Source organism: Azolla caroliniana, unplaced genomic scaffold, assembly GCF_043228905.1.
Source record: "Azolla caroliniana isolate FFs.n. ecotype wild unplaced genomic scaffold, voAzoCaro1.0.p SCAF_7, whole genome shotgun sequence".
Lineage (NCBI taxonomy): Eukaryota > Viridiplantae > Streptophyta > Polypodiopsida > Salviniales > Salviniaceae > Azolla > Azolla caroliniana.
In genome coordinates, this window is record NW_028230442.1 from 18,367,880 (window position 1) to 18,384,358 (window position 16,479).

General features: G+C 37.5%; 2 protein-coding genes across 2 annotated transcripts; one reads left to right on the top strand and one right to left on the bottom strand.

Annotated features, from left to right (window-relative positions):
- The first annotated feature begins 2,689 nt into the window (after positions 1-2,689).
- On the top strand, positions 2,690-7,596 carry LOC147862152 (serine hydroxymethyltransferase 4-like). The gene is made up of 4 exons (XM_087322908.1): positions 2,690-4,262; positions 6,034-6,421; positions 6,518-6,619; positions 7,082-7,596. Exons 1-4 carry the CDS (start codon positions 3,003-3,005, stop codon positions 7,309-7,311), a joined length of 1,980 nt encoding a protein of 659 aa, XP_087179034.1. The 5' UTR covers positions 2,690-3,002; the 3' UTR covers positions 7,312-7,596.
- A 951-nt stretch (positions 7,597-8,547) lies between these two features.
- LOC147862153 (ras-related protein RABH1e-like) lies at positions 8,548-12,791 on the bottom strand. Its single transcript, XM_087322909.1, has 6 exons — positions 12,596-12,791; positions 9,911-9,981; positions 9,397-9,485; positions 9,180-9,291; positions 8,960-9,050; positions 8,548-8,875 (listed from the first exon to the last, which is right to left on the bottom strand). Exons 1-6 carry the CDS (start codon positions 12,725-12,727, stop codon positions 8,732-8,734), a joined length of 639 nt encoding a protein of 212 aa, XP_087179035.1. The 5' UTR covers positions 12,728-12,791; the 3' UTR covers positions 8,548-8,731.
- Positions 12,792-16,479: the final 3,688 nt, after the last annotated feature.

Sequence of the window (16,479 nt, forward strand, 5' to 3'; positions counted from 1 at the left end):
GGCAAGCATGTGACTAGATATGATTGTCATCACACAGGTGTGCCTCGACAACTGGTCGGATGCTCTCGCTTGTGCAAGGGTTCAAAGTGTTCTAGATGTAGTTTTCATTTGAATGTAAAGAGTGAATGAAGCGGATAAACATGGGATCGTGAGCATTTATGTACACGGATGCCATTCAGGCCATGTCCCAGGAACGAGACCTAAGGTGTACCACATGCCGGCCCATCCTAATGTAATAGAATGTTGTAAAGATTACCTTTTTTATGTTGGTTGTGCAAGGCATGTTGCACGGATCAACATGCGAAAAGAACCATATCACAAGCCCAAGGCTACTCCATTAGAACTTGTCACTTTTACATTCTTTATGATACCAAAGGAGGTATATAACATGGCCAATACATTAAAAATAGGAAGTGCATTGTTGGATGTTGATTGGTCTTTGATGATGCATGATGCCTATGCACTCTGAGATCTAGGCAAAGTGGCACATGTCCAACCATACTTGCCTAGTCCAAATGGATCTCCAGCTCGACAACCATTTATCTTGATACTTCAAGGTAAATGGATGTTGGAAATGTGTGAACGATTGTCACAAAACAACTCTTGGACAATTGACTCCACATTTTAAACTAATCAATTCGGGTTCCCATTATATGCATTTGTTGCACCAAATGCCATGGGAATAGGGATCCCACTATGATATATGATTTGTAGTTCTGATAAGGGCTCAAATCATGAGCAAGTGGCATTAGAAACTTGCTTGAAAGTCATATTTGCTAGGATGCCTAGGGTAAGGCCAAATGCGATAGTCATTGATAAATCTTGGACATCATATAATGCCATATCTAATGCAATTGCTCAAGACCATGAATCTTGGATTGTCGCAAATGGTGAATGCTCACAAACACGTTTTTGTCTTTTATTGTGTCAGTTCCAAGCTAAAAAATCATGGGTTGACAACTTGTTGCCCAAACTTAGTGCTGGCAAAAAAAAACCCCTCTATCAAAGGATGTGCCAATTCATGCATTGCATTAGCGAATCATCCTTCAATGCTATGTGTGAGAAGGTAAGGCAAGAATACTCAAACAAACCTAGAGTTTGGCAATATATCAAGGGTGGATGGTGTGGACAAACTTGTGTTTGGAGGAGTCTATGGCCCAAGTTTGGTAGACTATTCAATTATGGACATGTTGACACTACCAATCTTGTGGAGAGACATTGGCAATTTCTCAAGCACACTGCCTTGAGAGGAAGAATAAATCGGTCTATTATTGATCTTGTGCATGTCTTAATTGGGGATAGTGTCTCTAGCACTTGCATCGGCGGGACCGTGGTAGAATGGTACATGCAATGACAAGAGTGTGAGAGTGGTAGATTCCAACCCTGTGCAAATTGTAAGGATCAAAGGTCAAGACTTAAAGAGGCTGAGAGGATACTAGAAAGATATATGACTGATTGCAACTCTGTGCATATTGTGGATGAGGCACAATATTGGTTTCAAATATTGAGCATGACCACTCCCACTATATGGTACAATGTCTCACTCCAATGTTCATATTGTGATTGCCAAGACTTTGCAAGTGAACATAAGCATTTGCTTGCCATTCAGATGATCGTTAAGAGATATGCCATCACTATGTGGATCATTACCAATTATCGATCATGCAACCCAAATTCGAATGCAATTTTGTATTTTTAAAAAAGTTTTTGATATTTTTGAGTAATCTTAGCATCTTTTTTAAACAATGGTTTCTTCAGAAATTTCAATCAGGTACGCGGGTTAGGTGCATGCACTTGGGTTAGGTTTAGGTACCTGGGTTAGGTTCATGTACCGCGTTAGGTTTAGGTGTTATAGAATAGCTTGTTAGAGCAGGGTTATGTGTGACATAGGCTTGTAAGAGCCGGGTTAGATGTGACAGATCCGATTGTCAGACATGGGTTGGATGTGACAGAGGCTCGTCAAACCTGGGTTGGGTTTTAGGCGCGCGCTTTTGTGGATATGGATTGAACGGTGCAGATCACACGCGCCATTCAAAGCGTGTCTTGCACCATCCGTGTCCGCGATTTCCTCACTGGGCCTAATTATGATTTGGTTACAAATAGAAATGAGCTACACATACACATGCACATGCACATAGACATAGACATCACTACACATACACATACACATACACATACACATACACATACACATCCACACATCCACATACACATACACACATCCACACATACACATACATATCCACATACACATACACATACACATCCACATACACATACACATACACATACACATACACATGCACATGCACATGCATATGCACATACACATACACATACGTATACCCATACGCATACACATACACATACACATACACATACACATACACATACACATACACATACACATACACATACACATACACATACACATACACATACACATACACATACACATACACATACACATACACATACACATACACATACACATACACATACACATACACATACACATACACATACACATACACATACACATACACATACACATACACATACACATACACATACACATACACATACACATACACATGCACATGCACATGCACATACACATACACATACGTATACCCATACGCATACACATACACATACACATACACATACACATACACTGTCCCATTGATGGTGTGCTTTCAATGTGAAAACAGACATACCCTGTTTCTGCAGAGTTCTCTGCTTCTCTCTCTCTCTCTCTCTCTCTCTCTCTCTCTCTCTCTCTGTCATTCGTTCGCTCATTGTTTCATCTCATCGGACTCGTAAGTGTGCGAATTGGGTCATCTCTGAAACAAAGAAAAGGTATTTCTTTCTGCTTCTTTTCCTCTTCTTGTTTCTCGTCTCTTCAATAATTCCATTCCATTAAAGCTTCCTGTTTCAGACCCATTTCGTGACTGTATCCCAAAATACTTCTGTTTCAAACCCACTCTCGTCTTGCAAGAATGACTTCTTCCAACAATAGTAGCAGTAATGGTGATTCTCCCCACCCTAGTAATCTCCAGGGAATTCTTCCTTCTTCTAGCCATGGATCCTCTGAACAGGCCGTGCCTTATCATTCTGCTGCACAGGAAATCGCCCAAAATGCTCATCCGTCGAAGAAAATCAAGAAGGATCCTCAGCCCTCACATGGGTTTCTACCCCCAAATGCATCATCGGCTGCTCCATTTCCGAGTGTTAATAACCCAAATCCTAATCCTAAGCCTAACCTTAATACAAACCCTAACCCTGACATTAACCTTAACGCAGATCCAAATCCAAGCCCTAAACCCAGCCCAAATCCTAATCTAGACCCAAGCCCTAACTCAAACACGGACCCTAACCCTAACCTTATTGCTGTGACATCAGATGGATCTTCTCAACCCCCCATAGTTGTACAGAAGCCTGTCCCTAGTGTTGCTCAGAACAACTGGCATGACGTTTTGGCTGCCCAAAAGACCGATAATCCTACTATTCCCAACTTACAATCGTCACGGCAGAGTGCTTTCCATGATCCCACACAATCTTCTTCTTCGTCTGAAATTTCTCGGAGGCTTTCAGTCCAATCATGGGGAAGTAAGCCTTTGCGAATCATCGATCCTCATCTATGGATCATTATGGAGAAAGAAAAACAGAGACAATGCAAGAGCCTTGAGCTTATTGCATCCGAGAATTATGCGTCTCAAGCAGTGATTGAGGCGCTCGGTTGCCATCTTACAAACAAGTATTCAGAAGGCATACCGGGAGCAAGGTTGTATTGTGGGAATGAGAATATTGACCTTATTGAGATTTTATGTATTGAACGGGCGTTGAAAGCATTTCATCTCGAATCAAACTCATGGGGGGTTAATGTACAACCTTATTCCTGCACAACGGCAAATTTTGCAGTTTATACAGCTCTCCTACAACCGAAAGATAGAATAATGGGGTTAGATTCTCCCTCAGGGGGTCACCTGAGCCATGGCTACTATACACCTAGCAGGAAGAAAGTTTCTGCAGCGTCAATTTTTTTTGAGAGCTTTCCATATAGAGTAAATTCTGCTGGATATATTGATTTTGGAGATCTGGAGCGTATTGCACTTGCATATAGACCAAAGCTTCTCATTTGTGGGGCCAGTGCTTACCCTCGTGAATGGGATTATGCCAAGTTCCGAATTATTGCTGACAGGTGTGGTGCTATTCTTATGTGTGACATGGCTCACATTAGTGGTATTGTTGCAGCTCAGGTATTCTTTTTGTCCATTGTCAATACTAGTGTCTCAAGAATCCATCTTTGGTTTAGTACATCTCAGGTTAAGAGAAATAGTAATATCTCAGATTGTGAGCCATTGGTGTTTTCTGTGGTCTTGTTGCGTAGAATTTGTAATCGACAGTGCATGATTAAAAATGACTTTACTTTTCTTTCCAGTCTCTAAAATGATAAAACTTGAAACGAACGTCGAATTTGAAGATGGTAGAGAAGCCTCTACCCATTTCTCAAATGGTTACATTCATTTGAAATGATGGCATCTTAAAGCTTATAACGCTTTGGTAGGGATTTATATAAAATATAGCAAAAACACCGAACTAAAGAATATGGGATGTAAGATTCCCTCCATCATAGTTTACATTGCATCACTGAAATCAGGTTTCCTAGTCATTGATGATGTAAATTCTTTTTTTTTAACATCTTATTTTTATTAAAATCATTAGCTAGAGATTGCTTATATAAAACTCTACCCATAAGTATACTCTGGAGCAATGTATGTGTTGTCAAGTTTTACTGCTCAACCTAGGCATTTGATTTCATGTAGTGGCTGTAAAGTTCAACCAAGCCATTTCTATCTTAAAATTGTGTTAGTGCCCCCTGAACATGTGTAGGAGTTGTATATGTTACAGTCACATATACATCAATATATGTATATGCAAGCTGTTTCTTAAAGATTTATGTACACATAAAATATGTTCATGGGTAAGCTGAGATACATATAAAACACATTATGCTCTAATAACTTCAGAATAATTCCAATGTAATTTGAATACAAACTACCTTGGGGAGGGAAAAAACCTCGAGGCTAAGAAAGATCTAGAAAACTAGCTAATCAACTAAGCAATGGAGATGAAAAAAACAACAATGGGGACAAACTCTTGGAGCCCTTAAAAGCTTAAAAGAACGATTAAAAAATTAGCTAGTTAAACAGCTGTTCTGTTTTTCAATGGTTTTAACAATTTAAAGAGTCTCTCAAATGCTAATGATATAATTCTTTAGTTTGTTAAAACGCTATTTTATAATAATATATTTTTATATTTACTTTTGTTTACATTTAGTTAGGATTCTTTCTCTCAATGTATGTTTTTAAGGTAGGAATCCTGTATATGTACATTCAAGTGTTTGCATAATCATGAAGGTTTGGAAATATAGCTTTCCTGATTTCAATCTGATGTTGAGACTTAAAGTAGGGACCTCTATCACAAATGGGTTATTGCATGTTAGATTGACGACATTTGCCATCTTTGTTATAACTATCATAAAGGTGGAATTGTGTTAAAAAAATACATGGAATGAACCAATTGATCTGGAAAGTTCCAACAACTGTGGACATATGAGTGGTTGTATGAACATGTGTAATGCATAAATGAGTTTCAAACAGTGCTGGTTAGAATGATGACCTTTGCCATGTTAGGAATATCTATCACAATGGTGAAATTGTGTTAAAAGGCTACATGGAATGGATCAATTGAACTGGAAACTTCCAACAAATGTGGACAATGTCAGTGGTTGCATGAACATGTGTGATGCATCTAAGGTACTCAAAGCCAGAAACTAATAGGCACTTGGTAGATATTTGGTTTTTTGCATGACTCTAGGGCAAATCATATGTTCAAACATGAAGAGATAATGTGTACTTTCTACTCTCTATAGAATTATTTAAACAATGTAAATACAATATTTTGGCATATAACTGCAAGTTGTGGAAGCACCATGTATCTTATGATATGTTTATTTTTATGTTTCAGCAATGCAACAGTCCTTTTGAATACTGTGACATTGTTACAAGCACAACACACAAAAGTTTGAGAGGTCCAAGAGGTGGAATTATATTCTACAGGAAAGGGCCAAAACGGAAAACAAGTGCAGATGATACTGATCAGTATGACTTTGAGGCTAAAATTAACTTTGCGGTGTCACACTCAATACAAGGTGGGCCTCATAATAACCGAACAGCTGCTCTTGCTGTTGCTTTTCTACAAGTTGACACACTGGAGTTCAAAGCATATATTTCCCAAGTCCTCAAGAATGCGAAGGCATTGGCCATAGCATTGCAGAAGAGGGACTGCAAAATAGTTACAGGGGGCACCGATAACCATCTCTTGCTGTGGGACTTACGACCATTTAAATTGACTGGTAAATGTTTTTTTTTCGATATCTGGAAGTCCATCCTTTGCCACCTGTGTGTTTTTTAACATATTATCTGATATTTTGGAGCAATACATTTTTCAGGGGCTCAGTATGAGAAAGTATGTGAAAAGTGTGGCATAACCTTGAACAAGAATGCTGTATATGGTGATAACGTTGGAATGGCTCCAGGTGGTGTCAGAATCGGTATGTTTTTTAGAATTGTGTAAATGACCGTAATATTGAACAGAAAAGTGAATCATCACAGTGAATTCTATTTTAATGTTGGCACCCCTCAGGCTTACAAATAGATACACATCTGTAGGAAAAACATTCTTTGTGTAAATGACCCTAATATTGACCAAAAAAGTGAATCATCACAGTGAACAAATCTATTTTCATGTTGGCACCCCTCAGGCTTACAAATAGATATGTAGGAAAAACATTCTATTGAGTGGTATGTTGTGTTGTATCACGGATTTTTTTTGGAAGGCTTGATCATTAGGTAGCTTTTTTTCCTTAGCAAACTTGGATGAAATATTATGACTATTAGCATGCTTCGTAGGCAAATTTTGTCCTCTTTTCAAGCGCATAAAATAAGGCTTGTTTATTTGTCAAATTTTTCAATTGTGGAATTCAATTTCAAGTATCCCTCTTATTTGTGTCCAGGAACTCCAGCTATGACATCAAGAGGTTGCACAGAAGAAGAATTTGAAACAATTGCTGAATTTCTCATGAAAGCCATTCAAATATCGCAAAAGGTACAAAAAGAACATGGAAACTCGCAGAAAGCTTTTTTGAGGGGGCTTCAAAGCAACAATGAGGTCGATGATCTTCGAGTGAATGTAGAGAAATTTTCGTTATCATTTGAGATGCCTGGATTAGACAATTGTACATGATCCAAACAATTGAGATATAATTTTGTATATTGTATGCTGAATTTAGGATTAGGGAAGCCAATGAGCCAATGAACACTTTGAATGCAATTTTTTCTGGCTGCTCAAGGGGAATTGAGAGGATTGGAGATCCATGTGATTCTACTATAATCGTCAATAAAACTGATATAGCAATTGATCCTACAAATGATTACGTTTTGGTTGTTCCCCCATTCATATGTATGTATTACTTAAAGTGGCCGTACATTCTTATCTTACATTATTCAAAACCTTCACAAGTATATGACATTTGCAGTTTGGGTTTCTACTGGACATGGTTGCCATGTGATATGATCTAGCTCTAGTATTTTGAGGTGCTTAGGTCTCTTCCCTGGGAAATAAAAGAGTTACCTGTTACACTCATCAAGGTATCGTATTCATGGCATATTTTAATTGTCAGAATAATTCACTGGACTAAATTGTGGTTGGTAACCAACCTGAAATAGAAAGTACGAAATTAAACAGCATGGGTGCAGCTTTTTCCAACTCTTAGTTTGATCAACTATGTACCAAGTACATGCTTTTGCACTACATAAATTATATTAATGTAATTATAGAGGATTCATGTTTTGGGTATATTTTTTAATAATAGTTTGTTGTGGCAATGTGCAAACTGTATGTTGTGCTAATACTTGCATGTTCAAGGTAATGTAACTGATGATTGTGTGGTCTTTGACTAAAAATATGATTATGCAATAACTAATTAGACAAAATAGCCCACAGCACTACTTATAGCTTTGACATTAATGCATTCTGCTCACCTGTAACCATAGCTTAAGTTCATCATTTTCTATGCTATGGACTAGGTGTATAGATTAATTGTTCTACAAACCATAGTAATGGCACTATGTTAGAGAAACCTGATTGCGTTAGTATAACATCTTTGAATAATGGACTTCACAAAACCAACTACAAATGCAGCAAAGATATTATAAGAAAACCTCAGCCAAAAACAAGCTTTGCGGAAAGGCACAGTATTTATACCATATAGCAAAGTCTTCTGATGTGATTTGAAGAGGACTCACAATAGAGAGTATAATTTAACACTGACATGAAAGTAGTTCCAAACAATAGTGCTTGCACTGATATTTTCAGAAAACATTCATGTATTGCTAAAAAGACACTAAAGATGCTCACAAAACACATAAGAGGTGTGCTCAGTAATTGTCATTGTAGCCTCATGTTTTTCTTATTAAAGTGTAAGTCAAAAAGATTATCATATTTATAATACAGTTCTAAATAATGGACATGAGTTCAGAGCTCAATGCTCCAGTTCATCGGAATACTACTCGAGTTCAAGGGATAATAAAATACACAGAATGTTAACTACTAGGCTATATCCATCAAAATCATAGTCTTTAGTAAGAAAGCAAAACGTGAAGGACTAGCATGAGCAACCTCCAGCTTTCTTCTCACCTTGTGCAGAATGGTCTGTTGGATTCAACTTCACATCTACTAGACCTACTTGCTTTGCAGATGAGAGGACTTCCATGCCTGGTAAAGCTGCAGCAATCTTCCGGAACAATGCCTATAATAAGCATATATCCACAACAGTTAAAGTTGTGTAACCTTTCATTCCCATGTTCATAGATAATGGAAAGACCTATCTTACCTTAATGTTAAAACCTGCCTTCGCACTCGTCTCTATAAACATTACACCAACTTGTTTGGCTTTAGCATCTCCTTCTTCTACTGAAACTTGCCTAGCAAGAGCATATACTACAAATCAATGCCTTGCCTAATGCTTGAGTGCCTTCTATTATAATCTCTTAAAGAAAATTGCACTTCGAAGATCAACATTATTAAATAAGATATCCTTTTTGGCAAGCTACCTTTTATCAACCAGGTCTGTTTTGTTTCCAACTAACATAATGATGACATCGCTGCCTCGTTCTGTCCGCACTTCTTCTATCCATTTGGCAGTATTTATAAAAGACTGTCTATCTAGAGACAACCGAGACATTTAATAGAACTTCTATGGCTTTGATTAGAAAAAACAATAAATATTCATAAACAAAGCTATAATGTGACTAACGAATCAAGACATACTAGCAACATCATATACCACCACCGCCACTGAAGAATCACGTATATAGCTTGGTATCAAACTCCGAAACCGTTCTTGCCCAGCAGTATCCCTGAGCCAGACCAACAAATCAAACTATCATATATGAGCTACTATTAATGCACCATATAAGAATATCGAAGAACAGCTGAGAATCACTATCAACCTCTCCTTCAATTTTCTATTTCAATAGTTAATTAGGGAACTTTATATTCAAATTCTAGCATCACATACGTGACATCGCTGATCAGCAGCAGATGATTTGCATATGAAAACGTCATCATTTTCACAGCAATCAGAGTAATCTAGCCCTTACAATGTCATACAGATAGTCATTATTTACATTGTAGTTGAGCATTCTCAAGTAGTTTGATCAAACTTAAGTGATGATATGTATCATCGAAATAAAGAACCATATTACATGAGCAGAGTTCAAACGGTGCAATGACTACCCAAAACTAAACAAAAATTTCATAACAATAATAAAAAATATCTCACCATAACTGTAGACGAACTGTCCGGTCCTCAAGGTACATGGTTTTTGACAGAAAGTCGATACCAATTGTTGCCTGTGTAAAACCAAAATTGAGGATATTATGAGAAATCATGAAAACGTTTTGGAGAATCAGACCGAAACTTCTGAAGATACTAGATATATAATAGACCTTGTAAACCTTTTAACTACATTCGAATGGAAATTTTCTGGTTCTAACACATACCATCATGATACATTAATTAGCAAATGACTAGATATCCGTTATCAATTGTAAGAACCATATAATTACAAATTAAATTTTATCAAGAATTAGGACCAACTAACATAAACTTGATCAGGTATAGGAATCAGTATTAAGTCTACAGGTACGCCCATTGACTATTTGCTTATTAATGGTGTTTTAGAATAGGAAGAAAGTGAAACACAGAGAAGATTCATTTGTAATTTGAATGGTGTAATACATTTATAATTTAATTGGGCACTAGTTATCTTTTGCCATTTCCTATCTCTTTGTCCTGACTTTATCTATTTGAGTGATTGAACACATATCTATCGTGTATGGTGTTTGAATTTGAAGATTGAATTTGTTGATTGTGAGACGTAAGAAGGGCAGGGGTCTCAGACCAAAACCTACTTTTACATAAAGATTAAAACCATTTGCATATGGAAAAATTTGTCCATCACTGGTTAGCTTTCTCTAGACAGATTTGCATGTCCATTACCTTTGTATTTGACCCACTTCTTATAGTTTGCGTCAAGGAAGATTTGTACGTTTTGAGTTGCATAGGTGTTGCTTTATACATCCACGGATTGCCTTGATATGAGGAAGACCCGTTTGCACGTTCATTATGGCCAAATATTTTTCAATGGCTTTACACATAGATTTGTATCGCATCCACTTTCAATAACTTGCACGCATCAAATAGAAGCCATCTATTTTAGTCTAATATTCTTTCATAGATTTGTGTGCCTATCTCAACCTCTAACTGATGCGATTGAAATTTGTTGATTGTGAGATGTAAGAAGGGCAGGGGTCTCGGACCAAAACCTACTTTTACATAAAGATTAAAACCATTTGCATACGGAGAAATTTGTCCATCTCTGGTTAGCTTTCTCTAGACAGATTTGCATGTCCATTACCTTTGTATTTGACCCACTTCTTATAGTTTGCGTCAAGGAAGATTTGTACGTTTTGAGTTGCATTGGCGCTGCTTTATACATCCATGGATTGGATTGATATGAGGCAGACCTGTTTGCATGTTCAGTATGGCCAAATATTTTTCAATGGCTTTACAGATAGATTTGTATCCCGTCCACTTTCAATAACTTGCACGCATCAAATAGAAGCCGTCTATTTTAGTCTAATATTCTTCCATAGATTTGTGTGCCTATCTCAATCTCTAACTGATGTGAAGAGATTCTGAGGTGCACTATCACACATCAAGCACATGAGATAGATGTGTATTCATATAAGGCTTGATAATAAATCCGTCTTGAGATGTGTAAAACATGGGCTTCATCGTGGGCCATCTTCTAACCAAGAAATGTTGTGGAGCTGATCTACACGTTCTTTCATTATCCAATTTAATGATGTCAATTCAATATTCTATTCTTTTCCACTTAGCTCATGTTCATACGTGCACAATCCAAGCTATGTTGGTGCAGGGATATTGCATTTTAATTATGCCATATGATTGGGAACAGCTGTTTTGATGATATAAGTGCCAACATTGAGTACCTTTGCTTTATGACCTTCCAACCTCAACCATTATTAATTATTGATTGAAATATTTTCCCTGTCACTACTGGGGCGGTTCCCATCTCCGCTTGGGCATTGATACTTTCCTTCAGGGCAAGGAATCCATCCATATCCAAATGGGCCCATCTCGACATAATTTTAACTTCTAATCAAAGGTAAGTGTGTATGTACATAAAATTTACCTATCTAAATCAGAACAATGAAATCTTCCCAGATGCAACTTAAAACAAATGTATCAAACACAAAACCAGTTATCTCTAGTCTGAAGGTGACATCCATATCAACATGCAAATAGCTGTATCTCTACCACTAATATTGACACTTGATTCCTAAGCAAGGTTCTATGAGTGTGCACAAAATAACAACACATCTATGTATTACATTCAGAACAAGGCGATCTTTCCTAATCAAGTTATTAGGCAAAGGATCAGACACACAACAACCCACGAGTAAAATTGCTGATATCTAGCCTTGAGGAAGAATCTGTCTATATGTAAATGGGTTTATATCTAGCCTTAAAGTTCACAATTTGACTGTTGATCAAGTCAATTTGACTATTGATCAATGCTATATGTGCGTGCAACATCTATGCAATCAAGAAACAACGAAATCTTCCCAAGTGCAACCTACAGGAAGTGGATCAAATATAAGAATTTCATGTTTATAATGATATGTACATACATACATCTATATATGCGCTACATGAATCATTCAGTATAGATCTAAGATGCGTCAATCTTTTTTTTCTATTTTTCTACTTTTAATCTTTTCCTTTTTTTGTTTTCCGATTCAATGCAACAGATCTGTAGATTTGAAAAGATAGAAAATGAATTTTTAACAATACTACGGTTTAGAACAGGAAGAGAAGAAAGGACAAAGGAAAAGTTTAGAGTCTGGAATACAGAGAAGATGGGATGTGCGTGTGTACCTGGTAAGTATTGTCGAACTTGTCATACATGAATCTGGTGATGATGCTTGTCTTGCCAACAGACTGATCGCCCAGGAAGACGAGCTTATACTTTGCAAGGGGAGATACTGTGGTGGTAGCAGGTTTGGCCATGGCACCGAACTCGCGAGATCAGAGATCAGAGATCAGAGATCGGAGAGAGAGAGAGAGAGAGAGAGAGAGAGAGAGAGCTGCTGATTTGCAAATGAGAGAGAAGAGTAGTGTTCTAAGCGTGTGTAATTAATTGGTGTGGGCCGGGGGGGGGCTAGATTTGAACCCAAGACCTCTTGGCTTTTGATTGATGGGGTTAATTTACTATGCTTTACCAAGGAGAGAAAAAGAAGAGGAAGGACTCACTATACTTACTCAATTTTCCGAGTATTATGAAATGCATTCATTACATATATAACTTGCTTCTCAGATCGAGATCCGATTCGGATGATGCACACATGAATCTGGTGATGATGCTTGTCTTGCCCGGAGACCTATTCGAATGATGCACACATGAACTCTCATATACATTGCCAGAGGAGATAGTGTTGTGGTAGCCAGTTTGGGATAGTGGAATCGAACTCGTGACGTCAGAGAGAGAGAGAGAGAGAGAGAGAGAGAGAGAGAGAGAGAGAGAGAACTCTGCAAGGTCACATATCATCATACTCGCCATTTGAATTGGTGTGTAGGGTGGCATTGAGTTTGGTGTTGTAGTATTCTTTAGATCCCTTGATAGAAGGGTTCTATACTTTGTAGTAAGTTAGTCATGGTGGTGTTTTTTTCTTTCGTAATGAAAGCCATTATTTACGAAAGAGAGAATTAGAATTAGAATTTTTATCGTCCATAAAGAGGCCAAATTTGACCTATGGGACCAAAGTATACATGTGTTCTTGATATATGTCTCCTTCCTAAGAGAGAGAGAGAGAGAGAGAGAGAGAGATGAGTTTATTACAACACTTTTTAGACAGATGTAATGCATTGTTGGTAAAGATTCCATTTGATGATGTGTTCTTGGATATTCAAGAGACATTGTCACAAGCCTTACAAGTATTTGAGGTTCGTCGTTATCAACACTCACGGGTGATGGCTATGAAAAATGAAGTACATGATCACAACTGTAATTCACATAAGTCTTACCATGGGTTGCATGCATCTCATGCTAGAATGAATGTGGTAAGTGTAGAGATCGATGAAACTTTGAATACAAACCCACAAGTGATTATTGATAATTGTGTTAAAACATTCCACGAATCTTTTTGGGCAAGACAATATTCTGAATTATGACATAACACAAGCCCGATCGATGTTATTTAACTCAGTCAAGGCGAGTGGTGGGCAACATGTCATGAATCATGATTACATTGGAGGAGGATATAAAGGAGGAGGTGGTGGAATACGTATTGTCACATCTTGTAGTTGATAAAAGTCCGAGTTGGGATGGCATTACAAATGAGTTTTTTTAAAGCCTGTGTACCAGAACTCAAAGCCCCTCTAACAATGATATTCCAAGAAGTGTGGAGTTTTGGTAAAATGTCCGATTCATGGAAAGTTGGTCTTGTTAAACTTATACCAAAAGTTGCATCTCCTATGTCTTTTGCTCAATGGAGACCAATATCATTAATAGGTGGGATGTATAAGTTTTTTGCCAAAGTAATTGCAAATAGACTTCAAAAGGTATTGTCGTTTGTGGTTCATCGAATGCAATATGGGTTTGTTAAGGGATGGGACATCCTACATAATATATTGAATGTGCAAATGGCAGTGGATTATGCAAAGGAATCCAAAGAACAAATTGTAATGATATAACTCGACATCGAGAAGGCATATGATCATTTAAGTTGGTCTTTTATTACTCAACTTGTGTCTCTTATGGGTTTTGGGGAAAGGATATCAAATATCGTTGTTGGTGGGATTAGGTGCAGTGTCACACATTATGTTAAATGGTGGAGTTACTAAGGCAATACCATTGAAAAGATCACTTAGACAAGGATTCCCATTGAGTCCATTATTATTTGCAATTGCGACACACCAGATTTGGGTGAAGATGCATGAGTTGGCAACATGTGGGGGAAATAGTTGGATTAGTTGTACCATCAAGGAAACAATTGATCATCCAAGCATTGGTTGATGATTCATTTTTATTTCTCAAAGTGGCACCTGATAATATAGCTAAAGCCATGGAGGTGTGGAATTTGTTTGCATTGGTGTCATGATTACATATAAATATGCGGAAGTTGATGCTCATTAGATGCACTGAGAGTGATTTGGTTGATCTTGGATGGGGTGGCCGAATATTAGATCAAGGGAATGTGTGTCAACACTTAGGTTACCCTATTGGTGTTGATAGCTCATCATCACAAAAGTTTGAATTGGATATCAGGAACCATTTTGAACAAATTTATGTATTGGAAATCTCAAGCATGAACGTTTAGTACTCATCTAAAAGTGGTACAAGCTATAATGATTTCAATGATTTCTTGGCATAAATTCCTCATGCTTACAAATGGAATCAAGGATTAGGTTAAAACTCAATACCAAGAGGCTTTCTGTAGTATACAAAGAAATCACTTGATCATTTAGCACATCCACTTAAATATACACTATGGAAGAAAGAAACAAACCTTGGTATGAGTTGGGTATCATGGAATAATATTTGTACCCCAAAACGGTTAGGGGGTGCTGCTTTACTAAATCTAGAAGATCATATGGTGGCTCGAAGATTCAATCTTTTGAAAGGTATGTGCATAGGTACCCAACCTTGGGCAGAAATAATTAGTTATTTTGTGGAAAAGGTTAGTATATACCATGGGAAAACGAGAATTATAGCTTCGTGGTGGCATGTTGTTAATAGTACCCGACCATTTAAATGTTTAGAATCTATTATGGTTCAACAATTGGTGCTTTCTTGGTAGCAATGTTTGAGTTTGTTTGATTGGAGGCCTCCTGAGTGCAGAAAAAATATAAATTCATTGGCAGTAGAGGTGTTGGCAACTTCAAGGATATGGCATTGGGATGGAAAAGAAAGTCTAAATTCACAGTTCAATCGAATGGCAAGGCTAGGCTTGGTAATTGTGAAAGATGGTATCTTAGAGTCACGTAGGAAAATGATGGCCTTCCGAACAATCAGAAATAAGTTTCATATACCACATGGATATGGGTATATTTGGCAATCAATATTGGCATTGCCTAGATTAGTTTTCCCGATTCTAGAGTTGGTGGTCGAGAACCCATGGAAAGATTGGTCATTTGGTGCACACTAATGATGTGTATCATAAGTTGGTTCAAGATAGAGCTTGGTTAGCAAATAAGGTTTTGGATACATGGTACATTACTCGACATGTAAAATGGTGGTGTAGAGTTGTAGATGTAGGGTGATAGTCTCATCTTCCATTTCGTGCAAAGGTGTTTCTTTGGCATGCCATAGTTGGTGGGTTGCCTTTGGCGATGACCTTAACATGAAGACATATTTTGAAAGGGACATGTTTTTTCTGTACGGTGGTTGAAGAAGATGCCAGACATAGGTTCATTACATTTTCGGTTGCTAAAGCCATTTGGGTGATTATGTCACAAAATTGGGCATCGATAACGGGAAATATTTTGTCACCTTATAAGTGGGTTTTTATGGATGAGGGTAAAGCTATGCCCACACCATCATATTAAAGGTTGTTTTTTACTACCTTAGATACTAGGGGATGTGGTTTAATTGGACCATGAGAAATGGGTTCTTGCTTGATGGACTTCATGGGGTAACACAACAACTCCGTAGGATAAAAGGGAAGTTGATTTGGCAATTTTCACAACTTTGTTGTATGGGGACATTGTCCCAAGAGGAGATAGACTTATGTCATCTAGTTTAACAACTAACAATCGGTTGT